The 20036-nt window shown below is 37.2% G+C and overlaps 1 protein-coding gene across 1 annotated transcript in view; it reads right to left on the bottom strand.

The window, feature by feature from the left end:
* ZSWIM5 (zinc finger SWIM-type containing 5) overlaps window positions 1–20036 on the bottom strand; it is a 137018-nt gene that overhangs the window by 13728 nt on the left and 103254 nt on the right. The window contains exons 6-11 of the mRNA XM_010982263.3: window positions 15887–16063; window positions 12885–13031; window positions 12238–12375; window positions 10600–10860; window positions 10249–10384; window positions 9258–9415 (exon numbers count right to left, since the gene is read on the bottom strand). Of these exons, the coding sequence (XP_010980565.3) occupies window positions 9258–9415; window positions 10249–10384; window positions 10600–10860; window positions 12238–12375; window positions 12885–13031; window positions 15887–16063 (1017 nt within the window). The remainder of the gene's footprint in view (window positions 1–9257; window positions 9416–10248; window positions 10385–10599; window positions 10861–12237; window positions 12376–12884; window positions 13032–15886; window positions 16064–20036) is intronic.

Here is a 20036-nt window from a genome sequence, read left to right as displayed (position 1 = left end):
TCTCTTCCAATTAAGTGAGCAGCCATAATCCCTTTTCACTAATAAATGAGCATACATTTCCCCCATACTGTCTATGGAAATTTTTTTTCATCTGTATTACATCTCACATCTCATCATTATCGTCATTACTAGATTCATGCTTCTTTGGGTTAATACTAGTTTAGCAATTTTTCTATCTTGCAGGGAATGTACAACAGGTATGTAACTTATAATATTCAGTATTTTTCAATGTCAGCTTGTTCTCACTCAGTGCTTCTACAACCTTAGTAGGCATGGAAAATCGTCTGAAGAATTTGTTCAAACGTAAGATTCTTGGGCTACACCCATAGAGATTCTGATTTAGTAGGTCTGAAGTTGGGTCTGGGAATTTGCATTTCTAACAAGCTTCCAAGTCATGTTGATGTTGCTTGTCCACTGACCACACTTTGAGTAGCAAGGCTTTGACTTATTTAGACTTTATGCAAATTTTAGTATAAGTAGTGAGACTATATATCTTCTCATTAGTGACACAAAAACCTTCAAAACCCTTATCTACAAGTTTACTTTCAAACACTATTGTAAGCCACAGTCTGTGCTAAATATTTATCAATGGTATTCCAAGTATCAGCAAATGTAAATGGCATCATTAAGGTATACCTGATCAAGTTTCTGCAGTAATTCTTTTAGGAAGACTCGGAAGTTACCCACTGCAAGTACACAGTATGAAAATAAAAAAATAAATATTTATATTTGCTCTTCATTGGGAGTAAAATTTCTCGGTCACAAGAAGTTCATGAGGTGTATGGGAAGTAGTGGTCCAGGAATGACTATATATTTGTCTTCCATTCCAGCTTGTGAGCTCATGCCTTTGGTACAGATTATTGAGCCAGGTAGAAGATATTTCTTTGATTATCCATGCTTTTTTGTTTACATACTAAGAATAAGTTGTGAACAACTTTTGAAACATCAAACTGTCAAGATAATTTTCATCTACTTCATGAAGAGAAGCTTTTTCATCATTGTTGTCCAGCTATTTTATACCGTAATACTTCTGAAATTTCTGCAGCCAATCTTCTCATATTCTATACTCACCTTAAAGGTTCAGTCTTTCATGGCATAATCTAGCTTGTTTCACGAATAACAAACCAGTCAGTGGCATATTCATGGTGCTTCACTGTTGAATGCCTTTAGTCATGGTCATGTCAACATCTTCAATTTCTGCCCTCCAAAAAATTTCTATTCTTCATTAGTTCTGGTCATTGTTGTCCCTGTAAAACTTCAACACTTTGTCTTTCTATTATTTCAAGTCCTATGTGGTGTTAATTCCCACAACTTATTCTTTAGTACTTACACTTTGCAATTGCAAATAAGGTTGGAGTGAATAACTTTGTACAAACATCATTTCATATTTGTACAAATATATTTGTAAGATAAAATTCAGGATGTGAAATTGTTGGATCAAAGGCTATGTACATTGTAAGTTTGATGGATATGCCACATTGCCCTCCACAAAAGATTACCAATCTATACTCCCACTCTACACCTTTGCAAACACAATGTTTTATCAAAATGTTTTCTTTTATTTTGAAATAATTTCAAACTTACTACAAGCATCATCTTTTCTCCTCCCAACTCCCCAAACCACTTGAAAGTAACTGATTTGATACCCCATCACTCCTGAATATTGCAGTCTATTTCTGGCAAGCAAGGATACTCTTCTACATACTCTTCTGCAACATAACCATCAAAATCACAAAATTTGTACTGATATATTAGTATCACCTAAAGAGACATGACAAATTAAACATAATGTGATCTTGTGTAAGTGTGTATAAGATTTTGTACAAAATTACGATTTACGTTTAGTTTGTCATATCTTTTCAGTCTTTGACAATTTGGAAAAACTTCTCAGTCTTCCTTTGACATTCATGACCTTGACACTTTGGCAGATTAGACTACTAATTTTGTAGAATTTCCTTGAATTTGGGTATGCGTGATGTTTCCTCATGATTAGATGGAGGTTTGCATTTTTGGCGTAATATCAAAGAAGTGATGCTGAATTCTTATTGCTTCTTGTCAGGTAATATATGATTTTGACTTGACCCATAACTGATATTAACTGTGATCACTTGAGTAAAGCAATGTATGCCAGGTTTCTCTAAAGTTACACATTTTTTCTTTATGATTGACAAGTATTTTGTGGAGATATACTTTGATACTACGTAAATATCCCCCATCAAATGTTCACCCACTAGTTTTAATATCTACTGATGTTTCTAGACTGAATTAAGTATTATATGGTTGCCAAATTGTATATTCTTATTTCATCATTCCTTCCATAATCATCATTTGGCATTCCACTCCACTCATCTATTATTCATATCAGTATAAAACTCATGAGTACCTATTTTACTCAATGGGCTATAATCAGTTGCTATCATTACTTATTAATATTATTCACAGCTTTATTGAGGTGTAATTGACATACAATAATCAACACATATTTAAAATGTACAATTTGATAAACTTTGATAAATGTATGCCCTAAGAAACCATCCCCACATCAATATAATGAATATATCCATTGCCCCCAAATTTCCTTGTGGCCCTTGGTAACCCCTTCTTCCCTTCCATCCTATCCTACACCAGCTCCCATTCCCAGGAAACCACTCATCTTTTTTCTCTCACTATAGTGGGCATTTCTAGAATTTTATATAAATGGAATAATACAGTATGTTCTGTTTTCCTTTGGTTTGGCTTCTTTCACTTAGCATAATTATTTTGAGATTCATCCAATAGTAGGTAGTATGTATCAATAGTACATTCCTTTTCGTTACTGAATAGTAGCCACTGTATGGTTAGTATCCATTCATCTGTTAATGAAAATTTGGATTGTTTTCAGTTTTGAGTTAAAAATAAAGCTGCTCTGAACATTCACATTGAAGTCTTTGTATGGATATATGCTTTCATTTCTTTTGCGTCCTGGAATGCCAGGATCATATCTGTAGGTGTCTAACTTTTAAAGAAACTGCCAAATGGTTTACCAAAGTGCTTCTTCAACTTATATTGCTGCCTTCAATGTACAAGAGCTCCAGCTGCACTACATCCTTGCTAGTCTTTGCTACAGTCAGTCTTTGTCATGGTTGCTTTTTGTTTTTAAAATTTTAGCCTTTCTCTTATTGTGGTTTTACTTTGCATCTCCCTAAGGACTAGTGATAGTCAGCACGTTTTCATTTACCAGCAGAGTATTTTCTTTGGTGGAGTGTATCTTTGGTTATTTGTCCATTAAAAGAAAAAAGAGTTGTTCATTTTCTTTCTATTGAGTTTTGAGAGTTCTTTATGAGGTATGTGATTTGCAAATATTTCTCCCAGGCTGTGTGGCTCATCTTTTCATTCTCAATAGTGACTTTCACAGAGCAGAAGTTCTTAATTTCTGTAAGTCCAATTTGCCAATTTTTTCTTTTATAGATTGTGCATTTAGTGTTTTATCTAAGAAATCTTTGCCCAACTAAAAATGAAAATGATTTTGTCCTGTGTTTTTGTCTAAAAGTTTTATAGTTTTAGCTTTTACATTTAGGTCCTTGATCCATCATAAGCAATTTTTGTATATGTTGTACCATTTGTTGAAAGACTATTCTTTTCCTCAACTGAATTGTCTTTGCCCCTTTATTGAAATAAAGTGATCCCATATGTGTGGGTCTATTTTGGGACTCTATTTTCTTTCACTGACCTATTTGTCTATCATTATACCAATAACTCTTTATTGATTATTATAGCTTTATAATAAGTCTTGAAATCAGGTGGTGTTAGTCTTCCCACTTTGTTTTTCTTTTGCAAAGTTTTTTTTGGCAATTCTAGGTCCTCTGAATTTTAGAATCAGATTATCAATTTCTACCCAAAAAAGCCTGTTAGGATTTTGGTAGGGATTGCATTAAATATATACATCAATTTGTAAAGAATCAACATCTTTTTTTTTTTTTTTGAGAATCAACATCTTAATAATACTGAGTCTTCCAATCCATGAGTGCAATGTCTTTAGGTCTTTAATTTCTTCAGCAATGTTTTATAATTTTTATTGTATAGGTCTTATACATCTTTTGTTAAGTTTATTCTCAAGTATTTCATGTTTTCTTGGTATTATTACAATGATAATTTAAAAAATTTCAATTTCTGATTGTTCATTGCTGGTATATTGAAATACCATTGATTTCTGTATATTGATCTTGAATCCTGAAACATTGTTAAACTCATTGTTAGTTCTAATGGTTTTTTTTCTAACAGTTTTTTGTAGATTCCATAGGATTTTTTACATAGACAATCATGTCATCAGAGAATCAGAGAATAAAGACAGTTTTACTTCTTTCTTTCTAATCTGGGTATCTTTTACTTCTTTTTATTGTCTTATTGCAATATGGATAGAACTGTCAGTATGATATTGAAATAGAAGAGGTAAAAGCAACCATCTTTGCCTTGTTCTTGATATTATGAAGAAAACATTCAATCTCTTACTATTAAGTATAAGGGTAGCTGTATCATAGATGCCCGCTATCACTCTGAGGAAGTTCCCTTCTATTCCTAGTTTGTTTAGAGATTTAATTGTTTTTACTAGGAATAAATGTTGGATTTTATCAAATGCTTTTTCTGTATTACTGAGATGGTCATATGAGTATTCTTTTTTATTCTGTTAGTATGGTGAAATACGGTCACTGATTTTTGAATGTTAAACCAACCTGGCATTCTTAGGGTAAATCTTACTTGATTATATTAAGGTTATGCTGTATTTTCCTGTTTTACATTATTGGAGTCAATCTGTTAAATTTTTTATTAAGAATTTTTTCACCTCTGCTCATGAGAGTTATTAGTCTGAGTTTGCTTTTTTATAATTTTTGTCTGATTTTGGTATCAGGATAGTGCTGGTTTTATAGAGTTGAGATTTCCTCCTTTTCAATTTTCTGCAAGAGTTACAGAATTGTTATATTTTCCTTAAGTGTTTGGTAGAATTTGCCAGTGAAGCCATTTAGGCCTGGATTTTCTTTGTGGAAAGGTTTTTTAACTATTTTTAACTTTCAATTTCTTTAAAATTCATTTCTACTTATTCTTTTTACTGTAGTAAAATACACATAATATGAAATATACCATTATAACCATTTAAGGGTATAATTTAGTGACATTAAATACATTCACAATATTGTGCAACCATAACCACTATCCATTTCCAGAACTTTTTCATCATCCCAAATATAAACTCTATACCCATTAAATATAATTCCTCCTATCCCTGGCCTCTCTATTCCACTTTCTGTCTCTATGAATTTCTCTTCTATTTTGCATTCTGACTCTATGAGTTCATGATATTAACTGTGACCACTTTGTTAAAGTGATGTCTGCCAGGTTTATTTACTCTCTTATAGAGTTATACTTTTTCCCTTTATGACTGATAAATATTATGTAGAAAGATACTTTGAGATTATGTAAATATCCTGTTCCTCATCAAATGTTCAACCACTAGCTTAGTATCAACTGATGTTTCTTCACTGTGGCTATTTTAGATATTTCATATAAGTGGAATCATACAGTGTTCATCTTTTTATGCCTGGCTTCTTTCACTTAGCATAGTGTTTTCAAGGCTCATCCATGTTGTAGCATGTATCAGAATTTCATTCCTTTTTATGGCTAAATAATATTCCAGTGTGTGTGTGTGTGTGTGTGTGTGTGTGTGTGTGTGTGTGTGTGTATCTATATGTGTATATACATACACACATATACTACATTTTGTTTATCCATTCATCTGTTGATGGATATTTGAGTTATTTCCAACTTCTGGCTACTATGAATAATGCTAAAAACACTGGTATACAAATATATGTTTGAGTCCACATTTTAAATTCTTTTGGGTATATACTAAGCTTATTCTTATTTATTCTTGAGGGAGCTTTGGTAGTTTGTATCAATCAAGGAATTAGTCCACGATGAATTTATTAGCATCAAGTTGCTCATAAAATTCCCTTATTATCACTTTAATGTCATTGGAATTTGTTGTGATGTCACTTTTCTCATTCTTCATATTGGTAATTTTTGTCTTTTCTCTTTTTTTCTTGATCAGTCTGGACAGAGATTTCAATTTTATTTATCTTTTCAAAGAACTAGCTTTTTTAAATTTTTTAAAGATTTTTTATTGATTTATAATCATTTTACAATGCTGTGTCAAATTCCAGTGTAGAGCACAATTTTTCAGTTATACATGAACATATATATATTCATTGTCACATTTTTTTCTCTGTGAGCTACCATAAGATCTTGTGTATATTTCCCTGTGCTTTACAGTATAATCTTGTTTATCTATTCTACAATTTTAAAATCCCATCTATCCCTTCCCACCCTCCACCCCCTTGGCAACCAAAGTTTGTATTCTATGTCTCTGAGTCTATTTCTGTTTTGTATTTATGCTTTGTTTTTTAGATTCTACATATGAGTGATCTCATATGGTATTTTTCTTTCTCTTTCTGGCTTACTTCACTTAGAATGACATTCTCCAGGAGTATCCATGTTGCTTCAAATGGCGTTATGTTGTCAGTTTTTATGGCTGAATAGTATTCCATTGTATAAATATACCACATCTTCTTTATCCAGTCATCTGTTGATGGACATTTAGGCTGTTTCCATGTCTTGGGTATTGTAAATAGTGCTGCTATGAACATTGGGGTGCAGGTGTCATCCTGAAGTAGGGTTCATTCTGGATATAAGCCCAGGAGCGGGATTCCTGGGTCATACGGTAAGTCTATTCCTAGTCTTTTGAGGAATCTCCATACTGTTTTCCATAGTAGCTGCACCAAACTGCATTCCCACCAGCAATGTAAGAGGGTTCCCCTTTCTCCACAGCCTCTCCAGCATTTGTCATTTGTGGATTTTTGAATGATGGCCATTCTGACTGGTGTGAGGTGATACCTCACTGTAGTTTTGATTTGCATTTCTCTGATAATTAGTGATATTGAGCATTTTTTCATGTGCTTATTGATCATTTGTATGTCTTCCTTGAAGAATTGCTTGTTCAGATCTTTTGCCCATCTTTGGATTGGGTTGTTTGGTTGTTTCTTATTAAATCGTATGAGATACTTATATATCGTGGCGATCAAGCCTTTGTTGGTTTCATTTGCAAAGATTTTCTCCCATTCTGTAGGTTGTCTTTTTGTTTTACTTATGGTTTCCTTTGTTGTGCAGAAGCTTGTAAGTTTCATTAGGTCCCATTTGTTTATTCTAGAACTAGCTTTTTGTTTCATTGATTTTTCTGTTTTTCTATACTCTATTTCATTGATTTCTGCTCTCATTTCTATTACTTCCTTTCTTTTGCTTACTTTGGGTTTCATTTTTTCTTCTTTTTCTGGTTTATTTTCTTTCTTTCATTTTTATTTTTTTGAGTAAAAGCAGATTTATTTAGAGAGATGTATACTCCAAAGACAGAGTGCAGGCTGTCTCAGAAGGCAAGAGAAAAGGCCAAGAGGTGTGGGTTTGGGTGTTCAGTTTAAAGTAAAAGCAGATACACACTCCACAGACAGAGTGTGTGTACCGTCTTGGAAGGTGAGGGAGCAAGAGAGGCCCTTTTTCCGGTTTCTTACAGTAGAATCTGAGATCAATGATTTGAACCTTTTCTTTTCAAATAAAGGCATTAAGTACTAAAAATTTCCTTCTACTTTGTGGTCCAATCCACAAATTTTTATATGTTGTGCTTTCATTTTCATTCCCTTTAAAACATTTTCTAATTTTCTTGTGTTTTTTTCCCCTTTGTCCAGTGAGTTATGTGGAAGTGTGTGGTTTAATATCCAAAACTTTGGTGGATTTGCCACATATCTTTTTATCATTGATTTCTAATTCAACTGTGGTTTTCTGAAAAAGATTTTTATTTAACCTTTGTTTTTGAAAGATATTTTTACTGGTATAGAAGTCGAGGTCAAAAGTTTTCTTCAAAGTACTTTAAAGATTTTTCTCTACTCTCTTCTGGCTTACACTGCTTCTATGAGAAACCTGCTCTCATACTTATCTTCTGTTCTTTGTATGTAATATATCTTTTTTCCCTCTAGTTGCTTTTAAGAAAGATTTTTTTCTTTTACCACTGGTTATAAGCAATTTGATTATGATATGCCTTGGTATATTCGTCTTCATATTTCTTGTGCTTGAGGTTATTTGAGCATCTTGGATGTGTAGTCATCCTTACCCAGCTTGAGATCGGACACTCCATATCAGGCCAGTGCCACCTCCACTTCCCACATGGTTGTTTATTATCAAATTTATTATTTTTGCCAATAAGATTGGTGAAACATGTTATCTCAGAGTAATTTTAATTTGTATTTCTCAAGTGAGCGCAGGCATTTTAATTGTTTAAAAGTCCTATGTTATCTTCTTTTCTGTGACCTGTCTGATCATGTTCTTTGTTCAATTTTTATATTAGTTTATTGATCATTTTTATATTGATTTATGTGTCTTTTATCTTTTCTACAATAAGCATGCATTTTTTTGCAATAAGAATATACAACATTAAGTTATTTTAAATTTTAAAAATGCTTGAAAAATCCACGTAGTTTCCTGGTATCAGAAAAATACTCACAGTGCATGGTAGCTAGTATCCTATCGTATCTTCCCTGGGGTTTATTTTCACTTGTTTGTGATGAAACCTACATCGCTAAGTGAAGTATGGGAGGTCAAAAGCCTGAGTCACTTTGGACTGCCTATCTTTTGACCAGGGCCCTGGAAAAATTATACACTCTCATTATCTGTAAAGAGATCTGGAGCTCCATCTTAGTCATCACTTCACTGAATTTTTCATTGGCCCTGGGAAGCTGACAGGTTCACTAACAATGATCCCCATTTTATAGATTTTGAACCGGAGGCTTAGAAAAATAGTGATTTTATCATATGGAAGGTTAGATTTAGAAGTTACCTTAAGTGGAGAGGGTGCCTAGCATGCAGGAGGTCCTGAGTTCAATCCCCAGTACCTCCATTAAAATAAATAAATAAATAAACCGAATTACCTCCCCTCATTAAAAAAAAAAAGTTACCTTAAAGATGATTTCATTCCGAGTCCTACAGTTAGTAACAGGGCAAAACTCTGGCTTAGACCCAGGTGTTCATTCTAATAGCAGCAATCAAAGTGAGGATCCCTGCCACTCTGACTAGTTAAGGGAGGATGAATAGCTTCTTCAGGAGACTGCAGGCTAAGCCTTTGACAGGCCATGACCAGGCAGGCGTAGCGGGGGAGCTGGAGCCTAAGGTCTGTCTGTGCTCACCTTTGGCAGCAGTCAGCATGGTGGAGGCCAGTTCACACTGCTGTGATTCCAAGTGTCCGAGGGTGAACCAGCGAGGATAACGGCTGGGCACCACAGATACCATATGGTGAGGGTGGGAAGTGTCACCTGCAGAAGTTGAGTTTTCTAGAACAGGTAACCTAGAAGATCCAGGAAGAATCATCAGTTACCACCCAGACCCTTGCCATTCTGAGCCACCTTAAGGAAGCTTGTTTTTTGTTGGGGAGGAACCGGGCAGGAAAGGGTTAAAGAAGAATTTTGACAGTTGTAAAATCTATACTGTACTTTATATGAGGTGAGTGCCTGGTCACTTGTAGAACTCAAGCTGAATAGTCCTTACTGCAGATGGGTTTGGAAGGCAGCTCAAAAGTCGTAAGATTATTTTTAAAAGTTTAGAAAGTATATGCCAAGTAATCCTGAGCAGTCCTTTGTGGTTGAGCTGAGGAGCTCTCTCAGCCTCATGGTTTAACAAAAATTCTTCTGTATGGTCTGCTGTACCCTGGAGGCCCGCCTGCCTGAACCAAGGATCCTATTCCACTTTGGAAACAGGATGCCCATAGCTCATTGTTCTCAAGTCTTGATATAGATTAGATTTATTTCTGCTTCCCCAGATGAATCTGGTGATCTATGTCTGGGAACCATGATTTAATTAAGTATGAAAGGGCTACAACTCCAAACTGGCCCCAAAACATAGAGACTCAGGTCTTGGGTATTCCATATCTGTTAAAACTCAGGGGCTTCCTCAGACAATCCACTGAGAGTATAGCCAGGGAGCAAGTGTGTCCCCAGCAAGGCATCCCAGATAGGAATTCTAGATCATATGAAAATATCTGAGCCATTTTAGGGCAGGCCAGTGGCAGATCCAATAAAATAGAAAAGGAGGGAAAGAAAAGAAAGTGAGGTAAACAAAGAAAAAGAGCATTGATGACTTCTGCTTTGGTGGAGGTAACTGGGCTAGGAAAGGGCTACCCACCTCATGGCACGTAAGGCTAATTTATATGACAGGTCTGGATCATGAGGCAGCAGAGCTGAGAACAAATACTTGGCAAAGGTATGCATGGGAACACTCTCTCGGTGGATGACTTCTCCCAGACCGCTGAAGGGGCCTCCTGCAGGAAGAAGATAAGCCAGCCAGTTACTTCTCTGTGTGCTTTTATTTGTCTGCATGGACTTGAGCCTTAGGATCCCACACGTGTTTGCTAGCCATGGTAATGTTTACTGCACTTTAATGTCAGAAATGTTGCTATACCTGTGCTCTGTTAAGAGAGGAGAACCCATAGTCAAAGGCCAAAGACTCTGTGACAACAGCCCCTCCTCTACTTACCTTCCAGTAGTAAGATGCACTGTTTCTGCAGTGTTTGCACTAGCTCATCATCCAGCTGCAGCTCCTGGAGTCGACTCAGGAGCTGCTCCTCATTACGGCACACCTTGTCCTGTGCGTAAAGGCCTTCAGGCATCACCCTCTGTTGACCCATCCCCATCAGAGCAACTTCCAGGGCCAATGACAGGTAGGACTCATGGCTGTTTGGGCAGCCTGAAGCCACAGGCACATGCTGGTACACAGGAGGTCTGTTTTCACTCATATCTGAGGACAACAGGGCATCAGATTCCTTAGGTCAGGCCCCATGGATTCTTCTGATTCTCTCCCTCCCACTTTAGGATACAGCTTGGTCAATAGCTAACACAGGAAAGCTGAGTCAAACACTAGAGCAGTAAGAAAAACATACTGGAAAAAGATTACACAGGGTTGCTCCTTCCTGATACAAGAACTGGCTAGGCCAGCTGGGGAAGTATAGAATGCTACTGATCTTTTGCTAGAATGTTAAGTAATACTATAATTATCTATTTTTGTGTCTGTCTCTTTCACTAGAATGTAAGAATCTTAAAGGTAGGAGACTTTATCTTATTGCCCTAGGTACCTCCAGGGCCTGGTATATGGCAGAAGCTAAGTGTATGTCTGTGGTGAAAAAATCTCAAGTACAACCTCATGTTTTCAAGATGTTAAGTGTCACTGTGCAGATAAAACAGACCAAATACAATGATTCCCTTTTCAGGGGATCAGAAGGAAGATAGGGTAGCCCTAACTTGGACTGGGGCCACTCCTTGTAGAGAAATCTGAATCCATTCAGTTAAAACTATTACTTTTGTGACACTTTCAACTTCTATGCTATTATTACTTTATATGTTCCACCTCTGGGTTCAAAGTTTCAAGAAGAGAGCACAGGTTTAAAAATCAGAGTCTTAATTTCTTTCCTTTTCCCCTTCATTCATGTGAAAAATATTTATGGAAGACTATTAAATGGGAGGCATTGGATTAAGTGCTGGGATCATAGCTAAGTCACAATTTTTGCTTTCATGGACCTGACATTTAGTAAGAGATAATCACTTATACACAGAGTGTTAAATACTATAATACTATAATAGATGTATGTATACAATATAGTGATGATATAAAGGAAGGACAATCAATTCTGTCTCAAGTCCCTGATGCTTTGATACTTTACTAAATTACTTCCCTTTTATTTCTCATTTGTAAAATTGGTACAAAACTACCATGAGGAAGAATGTTCAAGGGAAACATGAGAGTACTATGTAACTGCAAGGGATATACACACTCCTGATGGAAGTTCTTTCCCACTTAGACTGCTCTGAGGACTTGGCCTCTGACTCCTCTAATCCCTCTAGCCCTTCTTACTCCTCTTGGATCACTCTTTAGGAATTCATGGTAGGGAAGAGAGAGGAGCAAAGGAAGGCTGGCAAGCTAAAATGAGTGGGTAGGACAGGGCCAGTCCACAAGGTGGGAAAGGAAGGTGGGAGAGAGAAAAAGACCTTGGAAACCTCTCAGGGGAGGTCCAGTATGGAAAAGAGGAAAAAAAGGCTGCAGAAAGGGTAAAACAGACTCTGTCAGGGAGGAGAGGGCTCCCAAGGGTAGTTTCCTCTTGTCTCAGGCTGACCCCTGTACCTGACACTTCCAGGTAGCCATCATCATTCACGCGGCAGGCCTCGGTCAAAGTGAGAAACAGGCAGCCAATGGGATCCAGGGGGTGGCCAACCCAGCCTTCTAGGTTTGTGATGGTTGTAGTTCCTCTCTGCAACAGTTCTAGAAACAAGCAGGTCAAAGTTCTAGAGAGTGACAGAGACACATGCCCTCTGTCTCACCCTGGTCTCTTCCTCAGTCTCTTTCAGACGCTGGCCCTGAGACTCAAAATAAAGCTTTCGTCATTGTCTTGCTGAGGTTGATAAGACTGGTCAAGCTTATCAGCCAGCTATAAGGCCACGAGGTATGCATTTAGGTTGCCTGCCGGTAGCACACATATGTAGATACAGCTTTATGGTTTAAAAAGGGTCTTCTTATACCAGATTTTAGTGGGTTCGATCACCCTGTGAGAGAGGCAGGACAGCATTATTATTCCCATTTTACAGATAAGAAAACTGAGATTCATAGAGTTGTAAATGGAGGCATTCCACAAAGCAGGTAGAATGACCTAGAATCCCCCAGCCCCTGCCACACTATGAAACTTAGTGAAAATTAAGTACTCAGCCTTGCAGCCTCTGAGGATCCTTATCAGTCTCAGCCTAAGGAGTTAAGTTGGCTCCCGATCACTATACCTTTCTTCTGATGCTTGTAGATTTCCAGCTGCCGTTGCTGCTGCAACCTCAAAGTATTGATAATGGCCACCGTGAGTCTGAGGGCCTCTTTTGGGTAACCATGGGAACGCAGGGCATCAACCCGAGCACAGGCTGTAGGCACATGCTCTACCAGATGAGAAAATATTTTGGTTGAGTTAAAATTTCAAGTCAGGAAAATCCATGCTTGACAAAGGGAGACTGTGTTTAGTTCAGTTCCTCAGATTCAACCTGGTGTCTACTGTGTACCGTATTTTATCTTTTAGTGATATACGGTTGAATAAGTCACCACCTCCAAGGAGATACCTTGTAGCCTCAGTGTAGTGGTTTGGTGTAAAAAGGGACATACAACTTAGATAATAAAATGTACCCTTTTGTGAACATGTACTATGGGAACTCAATGTAGCAACTAACTACCTTTACAAAGGGAAAGGCCTCATTCATTTATTTATCTTATGTTTCCTGAGAACCTATTATATGCCAGGTAGTATGCTTGGCAAAGGAAATACAAAGATGAATAAGAGATGGTCATTTCCTTCAAAGAGCTCACAAATGATACATAAGCAGATCATTATAAAATAGTTAAAAAGAAATGACATGATAGAAATACACACAGAAAGAAAATAATATTTGAGCTATATGCTTTGTAAGGCAAGCAAGATTTAACATAGGTAGACAAACAGGGAAAAGCATTCCCCTGGCAAAGGGAACATATAAACAAAGGCATATAAGTAAATCATAGAAAGATATTTTATGTAGCATCTTCAGAGTATGGCAAGTAGTTCTGTGTAGAGTTGGGTTATGTGGCTAGAGACAGGGTGAAAAGGTAGAGTCTGGAATGTTAAGAGATTTGAATGCCATACTGAGAAGTCTGGATTTACCTTAGGCATAAAAGAGGGCTACCAAAGGCTTATAAATGAGGAAGTGATTATAATGAGATTTATGGTTTATTTTGTGACTTCTTTTAAGAAACATTAAAAATTATAGAAATAATTGCAGAAATCTTGAAAATATAGAGGAACAAAACAGAAAAAAAATCAGAGATAATGATTATTTCCACTTTCATATATTTTTATGAACTATATATATCTATCTACAGATTTTTCTATTCCATTTTAATAAAAATGAGATATTATTTTTACACTTAACTCTTTAATTTTTTAATTAATTATTTTTTTTTTAATTGAAGTATAGTCAGTTTACAATGTGTCAGTTTCTGGTGTACAGCATAATAGTTCAGTCATATATATACATACATATATTCGTTTTCATATTCTTTCCCATTATAGGTTACTATAAGATACTGAATACAGTTCCCTGTGCTATATAGTAGAAACTTGTTGTTTATCTATTTTATATATAGTAGTTAGTATCTGCAAATTTCGAACTCCCAATTTATCCCTTCCCATTCCCTTCCTCCCTATCCTGGTAACAATAAGTCTGTTCTCTATGTCTGTGAGTCTGTTTCTGTTCTGTAAATAAATTCATTTGTCTTTTTTTAGATTCCACATATAAGTGATATCATATGGTATTTTTCTTTCTGTTTCTGGTTTACTTCACTTAGAATGACAATCTCCAGGTCCATCCATGTTGCTGCAAAAGGCATTATTTTATTATTTTTTATGGCTCAGTAATATTCCATTGTATAAATATACCACAACTTTTAAAAAATTAGGTTATGATATAATTATTGTAACTTTGTTTTTCCACTTAATAACACATTGTAAATATTTTTCCATATCATTAGATATACTTCTATAACATTAAAAATGATTACATATCATTCCACTAAATATGTATACTATCCGAGTCAATCAATCTATTATTGGACATTTAGATTGTTTCCAATTTTTCTCATCTGTACATTATTTATATCCATACTTGAATAAATCCCATAACTTTATGCATTTTTAAGTTATTATAACTCAGAATAAATTCCTAAATGTAGAATTCCTGGATCAAAGGGTAGGAATGTATTTTAAAGGCTTCTGATAAGTGTTGTTGAAATGCTGTAAGCGTTTAACATTCCTACCTGTCATTATGCAACCTCTCTGGCACCAAAACCCAATTATCTTTATTTTAAAAATCCCTTACCATTTGACAATCAAAACATGATAATTCAGTGTTATTTTGATTTACAAATTTATTAATGAGGTTTTTTTTTCCACATTTTTGTTAGATTTATGTTTTAGAAGTGCTGGATCAGAGAAGAGGAAATATAATCAAAGGGAATTTCAGGTAATGACCCACAGTGAGTTTAGTCAAGGCTTTCAAGAGACAGACAGGCACATATCCAGATCCAGCAAGATATTGTGAAAGACAAAGGTATGGGGTAAGGGATGGAGGTAGGGAATTGGGAGATGGTAATAAAACCATACGTCATTGTTGTAAGACTCAAAGTGAATATTAACAAAAAATGTCTAGTTTGTGATGGGCATTCTGTGATAAAGTCAAGAAGAGACTGACAGAAGGCCAGAGGAGGGTCCACAGTGGAACAGCTCTATCCTGTTACGATCAAGGAAGGAATGAGGAAAGGGAGACAGCTTGGTGACAAATGCAGATAGTGCCTTAGCTACTAGTACAGGGTAATTTAAGTTTTAAAGTTCATGCCTTTTCAGCAAAACATGTAATTTCAGAGTAGATTAGAATGCTGCTCAGTTAACTGCTGGCTAAGAGAGCCTGTGAACTGATGTCTATTGGTTGTGTTAGTACTCTGAGATTTATTAACTCCTTTCCCCTCCCCAAACTTAGGAAACAGAATACAAATCCTTCTATTTGAGGTTACTGTACCTCAGCTGAGTACATATGCAAATGGCTCAAGCTTCATATAAATATCCTGAGGCCCTAGTCAAGGCCCCAAAAGATCTGTATGAAGCTGTCCAAATTGTAGTTGCGTTGCTGGTACCCAAACAGATGGCTCATGCAGGTCTGGCATGAGGTGAGACTGGGCTCTGAAATTCTTAGAGTAGGAAAGGTACACTTACCAAGCCACAGTGGCTGACCCTGGGAATTAAAGAGTAGTCTCTCGCTTTCCTGCTGGCAGGCAGGAGCTATATATACATCACTGCTGATTATTCGTTGTAAGTGGCTGTCCTGCCAATGCAGTTCACGGCCCTCAATGGCTCTAGTGAACACTGTCCGTCTTGGTCTGGATAAAGAATCTGGGGAAGAAAGAAATGCAGCAGTTCAAGATGGGTAATCTGAAGCTCTAAGCATGGTGTCTTCTTCAGGGTGGGAGGACGGACAGCAGTATGTGGTTAGTGAGAGCAGCCACTCTGCCAACTGTCTGGGTGGTTGTTGTGTTGCATCTTTATTGGATAGCTTTTAGTGTGTCTGTGCCCTCTAAGAGAAGAACCTTTCTACATAGATCTATGACTCCCTTTCTACTTCTATAGAAGGCCAGTTTCTCCTAGGATGCAGAGCCACATGAAAGAGAGGAGGGACAGTGATGCTCAACCACTCAGTTATGAGGATACAAACTGCTTATATAGAGGCCAGAGGAAAAGAGAAGCCGCTAGGTAACTTCCCCGGCCAACCCATAACCTATCTTATTCACAGCATAACCCTTCTCACACTACATACCTCTGTGACATCGATGTAATAGCTGAAAAAGAGCTGAAGCCCTGTGTACTCTGGTACCTTTACCACACTAACATCTGCAGGCTTACAACCTTGTTCTCTAATAAGAAAAACTGATGCTGACAAAGACTAATTGTTTTCTCATTGGAGTCTTACCATGCCATCTCTCTTCAGGAAAAGGGCTGCAGGGAAACAGCAGACAAAGTAGGCCCAATTCTTTAGGGTGGTGTGTAGGAAGACCAAATGGAAGATACAATCATAAAATTGAATATAGAAGGACTCACGGAAATGGCATTTAAGGAAATTAAAGGAAAAAAAAAGGATCATTTAACTGACTCTCTGCCAGATTAAGAACAGTTGAAATTATTTTGGGATCAAGACCTGAAGTACTACACAGATATTTCTAGTGATGCCCAAATGAGCTGCGCATCTACTGAGCCTGTGCAAAAATACCAGGAGGGAAAGTCAGAGGATTCAGACTGTACTTGAAAGAAATGAACATATTCATCCACTAAGCAAATGTCCTTGGATTCTAGTCATTTCTTTAGAAGTTGATACATTCCTTAGAGTACAGGCCAGGGGGATTAAATCAGAATAGCACTGATGATGTTTACTGAAATGCTCTTCCATCATGTTGTCCCTCAGTAGAAGCACAATGACCCTTCTACTGGCTGTAATCGAAGCCCCTCTTCTGCTGAACTGAGAATCCACGTGGGTCCGCTCAGCCCACAGTGGGGATTAGGCTCCCAAAATGTTTTGAAATCAGCAAATAATGAGTGCCTACTAGATGGCAGGTACTGTCCTTGGTATTGAGGATATAAGAAGTCCCTGCCTTCATGGATCTTTACATTTAAATGGGGTGAGATAGTTGAATGAACATATAATACAGCAAATATATCAGATGGTTATTAGGGCTATGGAAAAAACTAAAGCAAAGTTAGGGAGAAAGGCAAGCTGGTGTTGGGTAGGGGTTATTGTTTTATATAGCATGGTCTTTAATAAGTAAATGTTTGGACAAGAGACTTGAAGGAACTGAAGAGCAAGCCTTAGACATAACTGAGGGAAGAGCATTCCAGGCAAAAGGAACACCACGTACTAAGATCCTGAGGTGCGAACACATTTAGACTGTTTAAGGGCAGTGAGGAGGCCAGTGCACCTTAGATGGAACGAGCAAGCAGGAAAGTCGTAAGAGACGAAGTCAGAGAGATACTAGGGAACCAGATCATGGAGGGCCTTATAGGCCATGAGGGAAAGATGAGAAGCTACTGGAGGGCTTTGAGCCGCTGAAGGGCTGTGAGCAGTTATTTGCATTTAAAAGGAAGACTGACAGCAGTATGGAGAACAGACTATAAAGTAATGGGCAGAAGCAGGAGAAGCAGTTAGGAGGCCACTGAAATAATCTGTGAAAGATGATGGTAATCAGAGTAATGAGCAGTGGAGGTGATAAGAATAAACGAACTCTACATATATTCTGAAGGTAAAGGTAACAGGATCTGCTCATAGATTAGACCTGGGGTGACAAAGAGAAGAATCAAGAATGGCTCCAAGGTTTTAGCATAGACTTGCCATATATGGAGACAGGGAAGACTGCAGGAGGAGGAGGTTTGGGTGGGGCTTGAGGGGTAAGAAATCCTACTGAGATGCCTATTAATATCTAAGTGGAGATACTGAAAAGGTGGTTGAACATACAAGTCTGGAGTTGAGAGGAAAAATCTGAGTAAGAGATATAAGTTTGGGTGTTGATAGTATATAGGTGATTATTGAAACAATGCACTTAGCAAGGGAGTGAATATAGAAGGAGAAGTGGTTTGATGACTGAGCCCTGAGCACTCTAACATTTTAGGTTGGGACATAGTGGCAAGGGGAGACAGTAAAGGAGACTGAGAAGGAGGAGTCAGTGAAGAGGAGAACCAAGAGAGTAGTATCTTGAAAATAAGATGAAAAAGGCATTTCAAGGAGAGTGATCGATTGTGACAAATACTGCTGATAGGTCAAGTAAGGTTCTGATTGAGAACTAGATTTAGCACTGGTTAGCATTAGTGACCAGTACAAGAGCTGTTTCAGTAGTGGAGGGATGACAGCCTGACTGAAGTGAGTTCAAGGGAGAATAAGAGCAGAAGAAATAAAGATACACACATATGCACTATTCTTTTGAGCATTTTTCTTAATTCTACCACTTATTTCTACTACCTTAGAGAAATAGGGTGGTAGCCAGAGAGGCATGTGGGGTCAACAAGAATGTTTTTTGTTTTATTTCATTTTGGGATGAAAGATAAAACAATGTGCTTTTATACTCACAGGAATAATCCACAAAAACTTGTGATGCAGGAGAAAGAGGAGATAATTCCTGGAGTGATGCCCTGGATAAAAGAGAAGGAATAGGATCTCAAGAATAAGTGGAGGGCTTGGACTTAGAAGCACAAACAAAAAGAGGGGAAGAGATAGAGTAGATAGACATAGACAGAGGCCGGTGTGGTGATATAGTTTTGAAAATTCTCTTCTGATTGCTTCTATATTCTTAGGAACAAGCAGCAAGGCTGCAAGCTAAAAGTGAGGAAGGGGAGAAAGTATAGAAAGTTTTAGGGGAAAGATGGTGTGAAATAGTAATTTAGAAGAGTGAAAGAAGGCATAGACCAGGGAAACGGAGTTGATGTCTGGATAGTAATATGGACCCACTTGAGATTACTGGTCATAAACTTAAAATAAGACCAGTTATCATGGTGGTGTTTCTCTCCACTACATTCAGCTGTGCACGTGTGAACACTGAGTAATGAGAGTTAGAACTAGTAAGGTTAGGGTTTTGCTATATGAGTGTAACAAAGAGAAAGAGGGGGTTGACTGTGTATGCAAGGTAGTGATTATAATGATGCATCAAGGAATCTAATCTGAATAAGGAGGAAAATGAGGCTTCCAAGAGAATGAAAAAGAATCAAAATACATACTGGAATTGGGATACTAGATAAAATAACCTAGTAAGGCTAATGGTGGTAATTAGAGCTGCTTGAAATTACATTTGTGAAGAAGGTGCAGTTATTGGTAATGACAAGGTTTAGGGTATGATCTTGGGATTGCATGGGTAAGTTATGGTAGAAGATGAGACTATTATAAGAGAGGAGGTCAAAGAATTGAGGGGCTAGAATACTGAAAGGATCATGTATGTGGATATTGAAATGATCAAGAATTAGGACAGAAGTAGTGACAGAGTAGTGTTAGTGGGCGAATAGCCAAAAATCTTCAAGGAATGAGGGGGATTGACCCAGAGGTCTACAAATGACCAAACCACCAGAGTAGCAGACAGTATATTTTGACAGCATTAACTTCAAAGCTTGGGGTATTTTAGGAAGGAGGGAGGGACAATGATGTAGAAATGGCAATAAAGAATAAGCAGGATGCCTATTGCTCCATCAGGCCCAAAAGTAAAGAAATGTGAGAGATAAATTAGCCACAACTTGAGAAGACTTAAGAGGGAACAACATCCTCAAATAAGAACCAGTAACAATGAATAACCAATACATCATGACAAGGAAGAAACTGACAGTCTGGAGGCATGTGTTT

The sequence above is a fragment of the Camelus dromedarius genome, chromosome 14, assembly GCF_036321535.1.
Source record: "Camelus dromedarius isolate mCamDro1 chromosome 14, mCamDro1.pat, whole genome shotgun sequence".
Lineage (NCBI taxonomy): Eukaryota > Metazoa > Chordata > Mammalia > Artiodactyla > Camelidae > Camelus > Camelus dromedarius.
The sequence above is the reverse complement of the archived record's forward strand: the minus strand, read 5'-3'. Positions and strand labels throughout refer to the sequence as shown.